Source organism: Peromyscus californicus, unplaced genomic scaffold (assembly GCF_007827085.1).
Source record: "Peromyscus californicus insignis strain IS unplaced genomic scaffold, ASM782708v3 Scaffold_11__1_contigs__length_118956290, whole genome shotgun sequence".
Lineage (NCBI taxonomy): Eukaryota > Metazoa > Chordata > Mammalia > Rodentia > Cricetidae > Peromyscus > Peromyscus californicus.
The window spans coordinates 70,010,289-70,025,482 of record NW_026294402.1 but is presented as its reverse complement, the minus strand read 5'-3'; the positions used below and the strand labels follow the sequence as shown (position 1 = coordinate 70,025,482).

The following is a 15,194-nucleotide window of genomic DNA, read 5'->3' as shown; positions in this document are numbered from 1 at the left end:
GTAGAGACAATTTTAAAGAAGGTATTTGGCTGCAGATTCTACGTTTTATTGAGACTAATTGTCCAGGAGGGCAGTAAATGCACAAGACACACCGCATCAAAGTTGTGAGTCCTCTGTTAGTAAGGAAAACAGTTAATAACAATCCCCTTTGAGGAGACAGATATAACCTGTTGGCTTGTTTTAACCCTTCATAAACCAGCCAGAGCTCTCCATCCTCATTCAACTCCTGGTAATCCATAGCAGATGATCTTCCATGTAAAGGAACACAATGCAAAACACAAAGGGACACGGGATGGAAATGAGACGATGGTGGTCAAGAAAAGCACATAACATTCCAGCATTTTACTAAGTGGATAGGACCATTTTTAGTATACAAATGACTTTACATAATCACAAAATTACCTTGGTTAATTAAAACAAATGGGTAAGAAGTTGCATCATAGATAAATGAAGAAATGAAAAGAAATGACTGGAAAGTGAGACATTCAATTTCTAATGTTTCATGCGGCTAGCCAGATGACTTGTAATCAAGTATTACATTGAGGCTAACCATTACACATGTATGAAAAGACAAACTCTACGGCAATTTTCATAATCTATTTCAAAATAACAATTTCAGTTTTCTTGATAGGAATTTATTTCAGCATAATCTGATTCCCCATGTAAACTTTTACAAAAATTATTGTACAAATAACATCAGACAATATCCAAAGTTCTCAGCTTTTGACATGTTTTTAAAAAAAATTCATTTATTTAATGTATATGGTGCTCTATTTGCATATACACCTGCACGCCAGAAGAGGGCATCAGATCCTATTACAGATGGTTATGAGACACCTTGTGGTTGCAGGGAATTGAACTCAGGACCTCTGGAAGAGCGGATGATGCTCTTAACTGCTGAGCCATCTCTCCAGGCCCTTGACATGGTTTTAAATTTTTGGATAAAATTAAATTTAAGATCTGGAGAAACTGCCTTTATTTCGGAGGTGTATCTATCACCTCTTATTAAAATAGTGGAGTTTATAGACAACATTTATTTAGTAACAGTTTTCCTACCTAGGGTGTAAACAACACGTTTTGAGGATTTGCTAAATGTCAGATGCTGTTCTTCACTCTTTCACTACCTTATCTGTTCTCCCTGTCACCCACGTTGTATTAATAGATGGTAAGGAAGTATCTGAGTCCAGTGCCATGTGATTTGAGAGTCTAGGTTCTTAATCTTGACATACTTTTGTTACTACGTTACATAACATGAATTTGAATGAATTCTATTTTCAATTTACCATCTCTCTCTCTCTAAAGAGTTATTTATTTCAGAGGTTTCAATTATATTATTATATTCTTATGACTTCAAAATTTATATCCCAGGCCATGTGTATTGATTGGTATTATATATAACTCAACTGCTTAGTGGGCTTTCTCTCCCTGAATGCCTTCTTGTCTGCTAAAATTCAGTATGTGTGAATCCATTTATCACTCTACCCTGGTCTCATGATCATGAAATGGCATCAGCACATCCGAGTCCCCACAGCAGAAACTGCAAGCTTCTCTAGAACCCTCTCACACACCCAACAGACCACAAGGTTTATTGACCTCATCTTCATACACATCTTTCAAAATTTCCCACTTCTTTCATCCCAAATGTCATCACACAAGCTCGCGCTGCCATGACCAGTCAATGGATTATGGCAAAGCCTCTTAACTGCTATTGTGCTTTCAATCTTGCTCCATTACAATCATTCCTCTATTTAAAACGATTCTTTCTAATATCTTTAGACTAAAACTCCACCACTCTCAGTCATTTCTCTAAGGAGCCTGTAACCTCTGTGAGAAGGAACTGTGTTTGTCTGTCTTCTGCTAGGTTCCCATTATGTGGCCTAGTGTCTGGCATGAGGTAGGCACATTTCAGACCTGGTGATGGAACAGGTGAGTGGATGGATGGACAGCATACTACTACCCTTTCTATAAGATGTTCTTTTTGTTTTGTTTTGTTTGAGACAAGGTTTCTCTGTGTAGCCCTGGCTGGCCTGGAACTCACTATGTAGACCAGGCTGGCTTTAAACTTACATAGATCTGATTGTCTCTGCCTCCTGAGTTCTAGGATTAAAAGCATATACCACAACAGCAGCCAGGCTAGTAAGATAATCTTAAATATAAAAGTTTATAATTGGGCTGGAGAGATGGCTCAGAGGTTAAGAGCACTGCTTGCTCTTCTGAAGGTCCTGAGTTCAATTCCCAGCAACCACATGGTGGCTCACAACCATCTGTAATAAGATCTGGTGCCCTCTTCTGGCCTGCAGGGATACGTGCAGACAGAACACTGTATACATAATAAATAATCTTTAAAAAAAAAAGTTTATAATTAATTCATTAAATTTACATTTAACCAAGTACCTTTAAAATGTACCTCTGTACCTTTGCCTGTAAATAAAGAACTATCTTATGTTTTGTAAGGTATATACATATATATTTAATTTGTGGGTATTTATGTGTGTCAATCCTGGAGCTGTGTCATCAAGATAGGATACTAGGAGACTCCAGAACGGTCTTTCACTACAGGCCATGCTCCCTCAAAATGGTCCAGTGTGTAATTTTTTTCTGTTTAGAGTACAATGGCACTAAATCTCTATTCAGAAATAAGGTTGGCAGTAAGCCTGAAAATTGAAGGTATGAGTCTCCATTCTCCCATCTTCAAAGTTGTGGCTTCTAGAGCTATATGGCTCCACTGATGGAATTCCAGGCACATACATCTCCACTTCTCTTCATGCTACATTTCAATTGTTGAACACTGTAGCTGCCTCTACGAACCTTCAAATGGCCATCTTGAACAACACCCTTACTATGAAAGGATCTACCCAGGACAGCCTAAACTGAGCAGTGGGTTTTCTTCTCCAGGAAGCTTAAGGCCAAGGCCCTTGACATAAATATCTTCCTATAATGTGAATAACATTTCCTTTGCCACCAATCATCAACAATTACCTGATATTATGAATGGGATTTTAAGGTGGTTTACACCAGAAACCTTAGGTTCTTCCTGAAGATTGGCTGATGTCTAATAAAGCAATGAGTCAGCACACTGACTTCCTGAATAAGAGGTTGGCTTGAAGCCTCAAATTCATACAGTTAAACCAAGGTGGATGAAAGGATCAACTTACCTGTTGGTTTCTTTCAAACCAATATATGCTTGTGCGATTTCACCTTTGTCTTTCATTTTCTGTACATCTTCCAAAAGTATTGTGGAATCTGTCATGGTGTTCTGAAGGGAGAAATGACACATTTCCACATGAAGGCTCAACTCAGTAGCTGGGGATCACATATAACACATTCTTTTCATCTCAGGCCTTAGTGGGTAAGGGCACTTGCCACCTAGCCTCATGACCTGGGTTCAATCTCTAGAATCCATAGGGTAGAAAGAATCTACTCCCATAAATTATCATCTGACATTCATGTGTTTGCTTATACAAACACATGCACTCTCTCTCTGGTATGTGCACACACACACACACACACACACACAAACCAAAAACATTAAATAAAATTACTAATTTATTGTCTTTAAAGAAAAACAACTTTAGCACCCTTAAAGGTTCATTCTCTTTGTCTAAGAAACATGTCTAATCTTTCAATTTTTGTTCTAAGCTAGGTGTGGCGACTTGTTGTTCAATTCCTAGATGGTCTTTTAATAAACAACCTGGAGTCAGATATCAGGGTGAAAGCTGAAGGATCAGAGAAGCAGAGCAGCCAGGCACTAGTTCTTACTGCTATGAAATCCTCAGCCTAAAGAAAGTGAGTTCTGTTTCCTCACACCTTATACACCTTTCTCTGTCCAGACATCACTTCCTGAGATGAAAGGCCTGTGTGCTTTCCCAGTACTGGGATTAAAAGTGTGTACCACCACTGCCTGACTCTGTTTCCAGTATGACCTTGAACTCACAGAGATCCAGACGGATTTCTGCCTCCCGAATGATAGGATTAAGGGCGTGTACACCACTGCCTGACCTCTGTCTAATCTGATGGCTGGCTCTGTCCTCTGACCCTCAGGTAAGTTTATTAGGTACACACAATATCACAGTGGCTCATGCCCAGGCTGTCCTCAGACTCTTGACCTTCTGGTCTTCTTGCCTCATCTTCCTCAGTACCTGGATCATAGGTGTGCACCACTGAACCAGCCCAGCTTATGGAGTGCTGCAGATCTAACCCAGGGCTTTGTGCATGCTAGGTAAGCACTTTACCAGTTGAACTACATCCCTGGCCCCAAATAAACATTTCTTTAGCTTTATTTTATAAAGTGTATATATTTAGTATATTTCAGCTAGTTTAATTTTTTTCCCTGAAGGAAAAAAATTTATTTGATAAAAATCTATTTGATATTCTCATTTTTAAGACCTATAAATATGATTCACAATGACTCAAGTTTTTTTTTTTTAATCAAATAATGATACATTGTACTTGAATATCCTAGGACTTTTCTGGGGTGTTTTTCAACGTCTAGTAAATTAGGTTACTTGATCTATTCAGCTAGCATGAAGACAGGGGAAGATGGGGTCTCCATTTGCTGGTGTCCTGGGGAACGAGCAGCTGGTTCTTTCCTCATTCTGCCTGTCTTGGGTATAGTATTTGGGAGACAGGGTCAGATCTGTATTGCAGCACCAAGAAGCTTTTGTCCCACTGTTCTATGTGGCTCCCACATGAAGCTCTGAAAAGGCTGTATCATATATGAAGCACCCTACTATCGCTCAACAGTTGACCCCAAGATGAGTAGAGAAATTCAACTGCAACTTCACAGGAGCTACCTTTTAGTCTAGCTACGGGCTTTGCCCTTAGGGAGGGAACGTGGCAGTAAAGAAGGCCTGCTCAGCTCTTCCATTTCTCCTCCACCTTGTTTGCTTTGGTATGAATGCATGCCTGGGAGAACTGTCCATTTAGGAGTGCTCTAAGTGAAGGGCATTTCCCCCAACTTCTGCATGACCCCAGAGCTACACTAGTGAGTCACAGAGGTGACTGTGAGTGAAAAGTCATACAGGAAATTAGTCAGTAAGAAAGAAGCAGGGCATGGCAGCTTACACTGTGCTCAGAGCACTCAGGAGGAGGAGGCAGGACGACATCTTCAACTATACAGTGAGTTTGAGGCCAACTTGGGCTCTATGAGCTCCTAAGGCAAAAAAGGTAAAGGGCTAGAGAGATGCAGCAGCACTTAAGAGGGAGGGTTCAGATCTCGCACCCATGCAATAAGCTAGACATTCCACATATGTCTGTAAGCCAAGTTCTGAGGGGTGGAGCCAGGGCCCTGCTGGGCTTCCTGGCTTCTAGCCGAGGTGAGGAAATAAAAGCCATCTCTACCTCAAAGGAACAGATGGAGAGTGATGGAGGAGGGCACACAATGCCCTCTTGGGGCATTCATTTCCACATACTCACATAAACACAAATAATAAATCAATCCATCTTAGAAAACAGTACAAAATAAACTAGACCTGGTCACAAAGCACCAGCTACATTAACTGAGGAGACCTGCAAGCCAATGTTAGGATTAAACAGAAGTACTTATTAAATATTAAAAATATGTATAATTACCTTGTCATCCTGAAAAATCACATGTTGGCAAGCACAAAAATGCAGAAAACAATAAATCTTTAGCTTCATGAACAGATACATTCACTGAATCCAGACAAGAGTTCATTTAAAAGCTAGGACTTGTTTCTTCTAAAACTAACTCTAAATGCATTAGCATTCACAAAACTGTCAGAAGGTAGACATTGATATATATGTCTGAGATAGGAACTCCTATTTTCTTTTCTTTTTCTTTCTTTTTTTTTTTTTTTTTTTTGGTTTTTTGAGACAGGGTTTCTCTGTGTAGCTTTGGAACCTGTCTGGAACTCGCTCTGTAGACAGGCTGTCCTCGAACTCACAGAGATCCGCCTGCCTCTGCCTCCCGAGTGCTAGGATTAAAGGTGTGCGCCACCGCTGCCCAGCTGGAACTGCTGTTTCTAATGCTTAAGTTCTTTTCTGAGTTGTTTTGTTTTGAAATATTCCTGGTTGTAAAATGCTTGCATGTATGAAAGAATGACTCTGCTGTTGATATATCTGGGTGAGATTTCATGCTAGGTCTTTGAAGAGTTCAAGCAGTGGGCACTGGGAGGGCGACTGTCCAGGAAAGCCTCCCAGAGCTCTCTGGAGGTGGAACAGACAAACCAGCGCTGGCTGTGCTAACTCACACCCTAGCTCACTATGTGTTCACTATTGTTCACCACTGCCTTGAAAACAAGAAACCGAGGAACTCAGGATGACAAACAGACACAGGTGTTCAGAAAGTGTCAGTACACTGCGCACCTCCAGAACAGGCAGGGTGTGCTACACGGAGGCCGGGGCTGGGCAAGCAAGGACTGTGTTGAGATAGGGCCAGCTCATTATGTACAACAGCTGTCACATGGGCTACGTGAACTTAGTGAGTGGGCAGGTATGTAACCAAACTATGTGCTCTACTAGTGAGGTTGGATTTATGCCCTCTGCTTTATTTTTATTTTCCAATCTCTTAATTTTCACTAAAGCTTCCTATGAGAATATCCATTGTACTCCACAAATACATCCAACTATTTGTAAATTTAGAAAGAAAAAGAGAGACTATCAGTTTGCTGAGAGAGAGAGAATACTGATTTAGTCTTTGTCTAGGAGGCATACAGGGCTTTCTTTTCAAGGCCAGCCTGTTCAAGTCTTGGAACCAGATGAGACTGAACCAAGAAAGGTGACAGTGTGTAGACGCTTTCTATTGACTCCATGAACACAGCCCTTCCTACCTTCTCCCTAGTAAAGGGAGCTCCTGGGAGTGAACAGGAATCATCTCCATGTAATCTCCATGAACCGATTTCCTTTCTAACCATTTTGTTACATTTACACTTATGCAGGCCAATTCCAACAAGTAATTTTAGTTAGACTTAATGCCTCTTTATACCAAAATAATTTGTAGATTTTCATATTCAATGTATTTTACTTTAGTTCAGAATATATTGAGGCAAGATTACTACAAAAGTATTTTAAAAGAAATCCTTTGATTGTGAGAAATAAAACTTTGAAAGACACTTTGGAATCCAGTGGCTTTTGCAACTGCCCTTTTCATTACAAACTGGAGGAAAAACGTAAGGAGAAGTGAAAACCAGTCCCCATGCTTCATACTCAACATGTACACATAAGCTTACTTTGGGTTGGATGGCTTCTTTCTGGCTCACCAGCTGAGACCGCAAGATGAGGACTTCCTCCTTGCGGACATCGAGCTCCTCGCTCACGGAGGTCAGCTGTTCCATGAGGACACGGTAGGCAGGAGCACCTGGTGCAGTCACTTCGGGGGCGCTTTTCTCACTGAGAGCTTTGCGTAACTCGTTCAGCTCATTTTTCAGTTTTTTGTTTTCTGATTCCAGTTCTTGACGCTGAGTGAAAAGACAGACAAATTTACTGTGGCCGTTTGAATGAAAGGTGCCCCATAGGCTCACAGGGACTGCCACTATTGGGAGGTATGGCCGTGATGGAGTAGGAGTGGCCTTGTTAGAGGAAGTATGTCACTAGGGGTGGGCTTAGAGGTCTCAGATACTCAAGCCCAGTCAATGTGTCATAATCTTTTCCTGCTATCTTTGGATTTGGATGTAGAACTCTCGGCTACCTCTCCAGAACCATGTCTGCCTGTGTGTACCATCCTTCCCACCATGATGACAACGGACTAAACCTCTGCACTGTAAGCCAGCCCCTTAGTGTTTTCTTTAATAAGAGTTGCTGTGGTCATGGTGTCTCTTCACAGCGACAGAACACTGACTAAGACATTTACTGCTTCATTCTCATCTTTACATTGGAAAACTGAACCTCGCCTAAGCGACGGAAGAATTCTACCAGAAAGGACATCAATCTCCACTCTTAAGTAAGTGTGACATCAGTGGGACTGAGCAATGTAAATGATAGTTTGCATCACCAATTCCAATTCAGCGGCAAATTGACTCTGATCTGCTCAGGGAATACTCCCAGATGCAAACTGCTGAGTCCCAATCCTGGGAAGCCCAGGCTTTGTTTGGAGGTAAATGTAAGGGCAAACCCAAGCATACAGCTGCTCAGGATATTCCCAATGACTGGGTCATCTGGGCAGACCTCTGGAAACCTCAGCAGGGCTCTCTTTCAATCTACTAATTAGTAATCAGTTTTGCATTGTTCATTTTGGGAACAGAAAACAAGGCAATGTCTTTACTTTGGTGCTGAGACTCTGATACAATGTGTCCCCAACTTTAACATGTATCACAGCCATTTGGAGTTCCTGTTGAAACACTTATTTCTAAGCCCCAATTACAGGATTCTGACCTTATGTCTAGTGGTGTGAGGGCTGAGAATTTTGTACTTCCAACAAGGAACTAGGCGACAGTGACTGTGATAATATAGGGGTGAACTTTGAGAACCACTCACCCAATACAGAACGAATCTGGGCTTCACTCATACTACAGAAAACACTTTCACTTATCTATGTTTCTGTGAGGCAGGGGATGTTTTGGAGAGCAGACTGCTACCCTATGCCTTTATCTGCCCCTCAGCGTTAATTAGATGTTTATGGTAACAGATGGGAGGGAGCATTTGAACCAAGTAGTCTGATTCTAGAGTTCACAATCTTTATAGCTGTAGCTTGAGGGGCTGCTACCTCCTGTTCCTGTTCAGAGTGAAGTCCTATTAGATGAAATAGAGTTTGTAAAAAGAAACAACAGAGGCTGGAACTAGTGCCCGAATCAGATAAGCTAGAACCTTCAGCTAAGGATGTTCTCAGAGAAAAAGACAAGTTCTTGGTAGCTTTCTTGTCAAAACAAAGTATACAAAGTTTTGGGCTGAAATTTTCAGTACCTTGAGGGACTCATATTCCAGTTCTGCACCTCTAATTTGTGGTCTTTCTTCCTCCTGGGGAGAAAAATAAAATAAAAACTTTGTATTTTAATTGTCAAGGTTTTACTATTAGAACGTTAGCTGCTGTACAAAGGGCTGTGAAGTGTCGAAGTGAGTGCCGCCCAGCTAAGGAACTCAGGGACCACAGAATGGGACAGCCTTCCCTCCCTCACTGCTGCTCACCTTTGCCTTGCTGCGGAACACCTGCTCCTCCTTTCTGTCCAGCTCATCCTGCAGTATCTGCTTCTCCTGCTCCAGCTCTGTGACACGCTTCTGGAGCTTAAGGAACAATGACATGTCCAGAGGCACCTTCTTCTCACTTGGCTCCTAAAACCCAGAAATTGTAAGAATCAAGTAAAGTCAGAGACTCACAAGCCAAAGAGAAAATGGTAAAAACAGTTCAATAGGAAAACAAACTCACAAAAGAAGTGTAGAACAAAACAAAAAACATGTTCACCCTTGCTAACGATTGGAGAAATAAATACAAGTTAAACAATAGTAAGGGATTACTTCTCTCTTACCTGACTGGCAAATAGCCCACAGGTGGCATTTCAAAGTTAATAATGTCCCATATTAGCCAACTGTGTCCCCTATTATACTGGTGGCATATGAATAAGCCTGTGGAAATCTGCGTGCATTTATTACAGCTGTAGATGTATAATAATATCTACCCTAGCACATCTGTTCAAGAATTAAGACTACATGGCTGGGAGATGACTCAGAAGCAAAAGTGCTTGCTGTAGTCATTTTCCAGTTATCTGTCTAACTGCATAGCCAGGTGAACCACCAGCTTAGGCTTTGTCTTCCTGATGGGCAATGAGATGGTTTCTAATTTCTCAATACACATTCAAGAACATAAATATCTGAACATAACCCTTGGCAGTCTGGTGGGCTGGGGCAACTTCTACTTACATCAACAGCTACATCATTCCTAGGACAATGGTCACTGCTGTAACTCAACAAAGAAACGTTTTCACCTCAGTTGATTGCCCAAAGGTGGCATTTCAATGCTGTCTTAAATTTTATTCTCTGGCTTTTCCTAAGGTTAAAGGGTGCATGTATGGAGGTCACAGAACAACTTGCAGGAGTTGGTTCTCTCCTTCCAGAATAAGTTCTGGGGCTTGAGCTCAGGTCAGCAGGCTTTACATTGAGTACTTTAACCAGTGAGCTATTGTGTTGGCCCACCAAAAACACCTACAAGTACTTAAATGTTCCATTTAAATATCTTAATATCTGTTCATTTATTAGTGATGCATATGTTCCTGAAACTTTAACTTTCAAACCACTGTAACAGGATCCTCCATTCTATAAACAAACATAGTACTTCACTCTCGGCACGTGAAATGTTATTAACTGGAAATTATTCCTTTGGGCTTTGGGCATGTAAAAAGGAATCTTATTAAAATAGGATTGGGTAATTTCTCGGCTCTCAGTTAATGCTATATGCAGAATCCACTGATTGCTAGGTGAGAACGAAATTCTACAGCTAGGAATAAGAGAACAGGAAAAGGCAGGGGCACAGAAGGTAATACTTGCCAAAACACAAAATAACTTGAGCTGTGATGAATGGTAGTCACTTAAGAGTGCTAGATGGTGTCCTTAGTGCCAGTGGCATATCTATTTCTAGCAAGGTCATTTGACTTCTCTGATCACATAGGAAAGGAGGAAGAGTGGGCCATCTGGAGGAGAGGAGTTGTGGGGTCTTATTTTCCTTCCCTTTTTTAGTAAGGACTTTGTCACCCAAACCTGGAGTATGAGTGAGTGAAACTTTGGTATTAACCTTAAAACAGTCTCACAACTGAAGACAAAATAATAGAATCATTAATGAAATTACCACCACTGGTTTTAATTTAATTTTGAAATTATCCTACCACAGCTGAGCAAGTCATGGTGGTCCTTTCCCCAGCTGGGAAGCTGTGAGGAAGCTCAGGGAAAAAGCAGGACTCCAACAGCCTATAGCAGCATGGAAAAGCAATGGTTTCAAACCAGCACACAGCAGCCTTAGACACTGTGAGGACTCCAGGGCAAATGCAGGCAGCAGCTGAGTTCTCTGCAGAAACCGCCTGGGGTCCCACCATGACAGAGACAGCAAAGAAACTACTGCTATAAGGCTTCCATTTAAATGTATACTGTGGGACTGGGAATACTGCTCAGTGATGGAGCACACGCTTGTCACATACAGAGTTCTTGGTTCAATCCTACCACCCAAACAAACAAAAACTAGTACATGTATTGTCAAAAACATGTGCAATGGGTATGCATATATACAAATGATTAAGAATACATAAGTCAATTATTAGAAATGTTGCCTATCAACAGAAGCAAGCACATCTTACTTCTAGTGATAGATAAATGTACCTCTGTCCTTGGTGCAGTGTCTTCAGTTTCTGCAAATTCAGAGCTGAAGGTGTATTCAGACTCATTGCTGCTGTGGGTAGAGTCCGTTCTCTTGTGTCCTGGCTTAGGCACATTCTGTGAGGTAAATAATAACCCAAAGACAATTCATTTAACATAACGGAACAGTGCACAGTGGAAACAGCATCCACAACGTCTTCATTACAATCTCTACTCAGTAATTTGCACTGATGGCCAAATGTTCAAGGGTTCCATCTTAGTTTGACCAAGTTCTTATAAGCAGGTGGTCTCCGCAATGAGAAAGGCGTGCCAGCATGGTAAGAAAACCACATGGCCCAATGTAGATCACCTGTGACTGTTGGCAGAGTCCCCAGGGTCTCATGTACAACAGTTTAGCTTTGAACTCACTCTGTAGCTAAAGATGACTTTGAATTTCTGATTACTGGGACTGATTCTAGAGTTCACAATCTTTATAGCTGTAGCTTGAGGGGCTGCTACCTCCTGTTCCTGTTCAGAGTGAAGTCCTATTAGATGAAATAGAGTTTGTAAAAAGAAACAACAGAGGCTGGAACTAGTGCCCGAATCAGATAAGCTAGAACCTTCAGCTAAGGATGTTCTCAGAGAAAAAGACAAGTTCTTGGTAGCTTTCTTGTCAAAACAAAGTATACAAAGTTTTGGGCTGAAACTTTGTATACTTTGTTTTGAGTACTGGGACTACAGGCAAGAGCTACCACACTCTATGAGTTCTGAGAATGGTACACAGGCCTTTAGATCCATGCTAAGCAAGGAGTCTATCAACGGGACTTCTTCAAGGCTCTCTCTTTTTTTGTTTGTTTTTTTGTTTTGTTTTTTTTTTCCCTAAAGTTTTGAGTTATTCAGCCACTCTGTTCAAGTAATTCTTTGTGTTGTGATAAAATAAAAGTTACAAGAAAGTTTATAAATTACACTGAATGACAGACATAACCATTCATTACATGGTAATTAAGTATACGTGGTTAAAATAAAATAAAATAAAAAATAAGTAGGAGTTATATAGGTGACTCTAATTTCTATCACTTTACACATGACATCCATCTGTGGAGTAAGCAGTGAGGATTAGAAAGTGCAGGGCAGGTAAGCTAGACGCTTGCAGAATTCACTGAAGACCCCTGAATCATGACCATGATGATTCAGGAGATCTGGAAGATACTTTTAGGGCATAGATACCATATCAACCAGTGTTTAGAAAACTCATAGGGAATGAAGAAGCAAATCGGGACAGTCTACTGTACCTAATACACAGAAAAGGCTCAAAGAATCATTTTGTTTCCACTGTTACTCAGGAGTTTTCTAAGTAACCAGTGGCCTCCAAAGTATCCAGTAAGATCCAGAGCTTAATTCTAAGTATAACTGAAACACAGATTAAATGTAAAGGTTGGTACAGTTGTCTAATACATAGAGTAAATAAAAATACACCAAAGAATAGAACGGTGGGGACCAAGAGCACTGAGAGAGAGGAACCAGATGCTGGGAAAGCTGAAGGGGACAGAATATGAAAGGGAGGGGGGGGGGTTCGAGAGGACCTACCAACCTGGAAGCCAAGGAAGCCAAGGCTCAATCAAGGTTCTTCCGAGCTGCCAACCAGGGATCACAGCGACCCACTCCTACTGTAAACGGTTCCTTGTAGATTAGTAATCCTTACAGATTGGTAAAGTGTAGGGCAATCATCTACTATGGGATTTAAATGTGCTTTCTAGCTTCCCTTACACCAGGCTTTCTCATCTGTGAGCCTTGCAAATATTAGTTTTATGTCATGTTTTAAAAATCTCTGCCAAGCAGATCTTTCTATCAAAAAATTTTGAAGTAAATATTCTTTCCTATGGGCACCAACTTAGTTTGCTTTTTACAAGATCTATTTCAGAGCATTCTAGCCACACATACCATTAGGTTACCTTTTAGGAACAAGAGAGCCAGAGAAATCAGTTTCCTGACAATAAGTAGGACAGCTCTACGTGTGGAAAGTGCATTGGCAAGGACCAAAGAGCCCTTGACACTGTTAACATAAATTATTATTATCAGAGACTGAATTTTCTCGGTATGAAAATTTAAATTGGAAATTATAAGCTCCAGTGAAGAAAATAGTTATATAAAAATAATATAAATATACAAAATTTACATTGTCATTTAATGTAGGAAGCACAATCATGATAATCTGATTTTATACTACTATATAGCCCCATCTTTAAGTATCTGACTTTACTGAAGTATTTATGGATAAAACTGCATGATTTCTGGGATTTACTTTAAATAATATAATCCATGAAGTGGGGAAGGTGGTGAATAGGAGAGAAAACAGATACATTGACTATTAGGGAACTGGGTGATAGATATATTGAGGTTCACTCTATGATTCTACTTACTTTTATATATGACTAAATATTCTCATCTTAAAAAAAAAAAAGCAGAAGCCAGGTATGACGGACCATGCCTATAATCCCCAGGAGGTAGAAAATAGAAGGATCATGGGCCTAAGGCTAGCCTGGGTTACACAGAAAGACTCTTTAAAAAACCAAGTGTTGGACTGACTCACCAGCATCAGGGTCATCTCCTCCTTGAGGTCGTCATAGCGCTCCTCCAGACGACTGAACTCATTCAGAAGGTTCTGGTACCTCAGCCTTTCATCATTCAGGTCAATCTCCAGCTGTTTTGTCTCTTCTACTAACTTCTTCTCCATAGTTTCTGAAATAAACAAGAGGGTATAGAGGATAGGGCCCGGATAAAGGGTGACAGGTGACACGTCAGGCCACAGAGGTGGCAAGAAAAAGCCCTTGAAGCAGCCCAAAGAGACAGATGAGGAAGCTGGGCCTTCCATCAGAAGCCAAGGGATAAGAGAAGAAACTCAGGGGCTAAAAGCAAATGTCCCTGGGAAGGGCCCCTGGCCACAGGTGAGATTAGGAAATCAGTTAAAAAACAAAACAAACAACAAACAAACAAAACAACAACAAGCTGTTCCTTATGCCAGAGACGATGGCAATTCCATTCTTATTTATCATCTAGATTCCATCATTGCATCCTTACTCAACCTAGAATGAAGTATTGCCTAGGAATCTGTTTTACATTATAATAAACCTTTTCAGAACTAAACAGAACAAAAACAATCCCCCCTCAAAACTGGAAGGGGAATATGTATACATAGGTGACTCCATAGAATTCAAGAATGTAAACAGGTATGCTGACTTCCGTTTCTCTTAGTGGAATTGAACTTTTAGCCCCATGAGAGAGTTTTGTGAAGGCAGGAAGAGAAAGAAGCATAATCCAAATTAAATTTCTTACAAATGACAGCGCTCATCTATGGAGCTCTCCATGTACTATAGCTTTGGTCCCACTAGTCCATGCACTGGTTACAACACATTCCTATTTGCTTATTTTTTTGAGATAGTCTTGCTATGTAGCCCTGCCTAACCTGGTATGACTGCATAGTATGCATGCATGCATGGCTATACAGTCCATCCTGCTTCAATTTCCTCAGTGCTGGGATTATGGGTGTGCACCACTACACCCAGATTACAAGAACTTCTGGATAAACTTCCACTACGTACTAGTCTAGTAAGCAATAACAAATAAACTAATATATATATATATAATATATATATATATTTACATAGTATTCTCTTAGGTAATTCATGTAAGTATTGGCACATATATTTTTATTCAAATAGTGTTGTTTTAGGATATTCATAAAATCCAATAAAAAATTTTTTTGTGTGTGTGCATGTCACAGCATACATGTGGAGGCCAGAAGACAACTACTTATGGGAATCAATTTTCTTCATTCACCATGTGGCCCAGGGATTGAATTTAGGTCCTTAGGCCTGGAAATGAGCCATCTTATTAATAAATTCTGATATTCATAAATTATTTCAGCTAAATAATGATTCAAAAAGTCATTCTTCAAGAGAAGG

At 40.5% G+C, this 15,194-nt stretch overlaps 1 protein-coding gene across 2 annotated transcripts in view; it reads right to left on the bottom strand.

Annotated features, from left to right (window-relative positions):
- Positions 1-15,194, bottom strand: part of Myo5a (myosin VA) — a 156,888-nt gene that overhangs the window by 32,159 nt on the left and 109,535 nt on the right. For both annotated transcript variants that reach the window (XM_052714464.1, XM_052714473.1), the window contains exons 24-29: positions 13,823-13,971; positions 11,257-11,370; positions 9,082-9,225; positions 8,860-8,913; positions 7,191-7,418; positions 3,156-3,256 (exon numbers count right to left, since the gene is read on the bottom strand). In XM_052714464.1, coding sequence (XP_052570424.1) covers positions 3,156-3,256; positions 7,191-7,418; positions 8,860-8,913; positions 9,082-9,225; positions 11,257-11,370; positions 13,823-13,971 — 790 coding nt within the window. The remainder of the gene's footprint in view (positions 1-3,155; positions 3,257-7,190; positions 7,419-8,859; positions 8,914-9,081; positions 9,226-11,256; positions 11,371-13,822; positions 13,972-15,194) is intronic.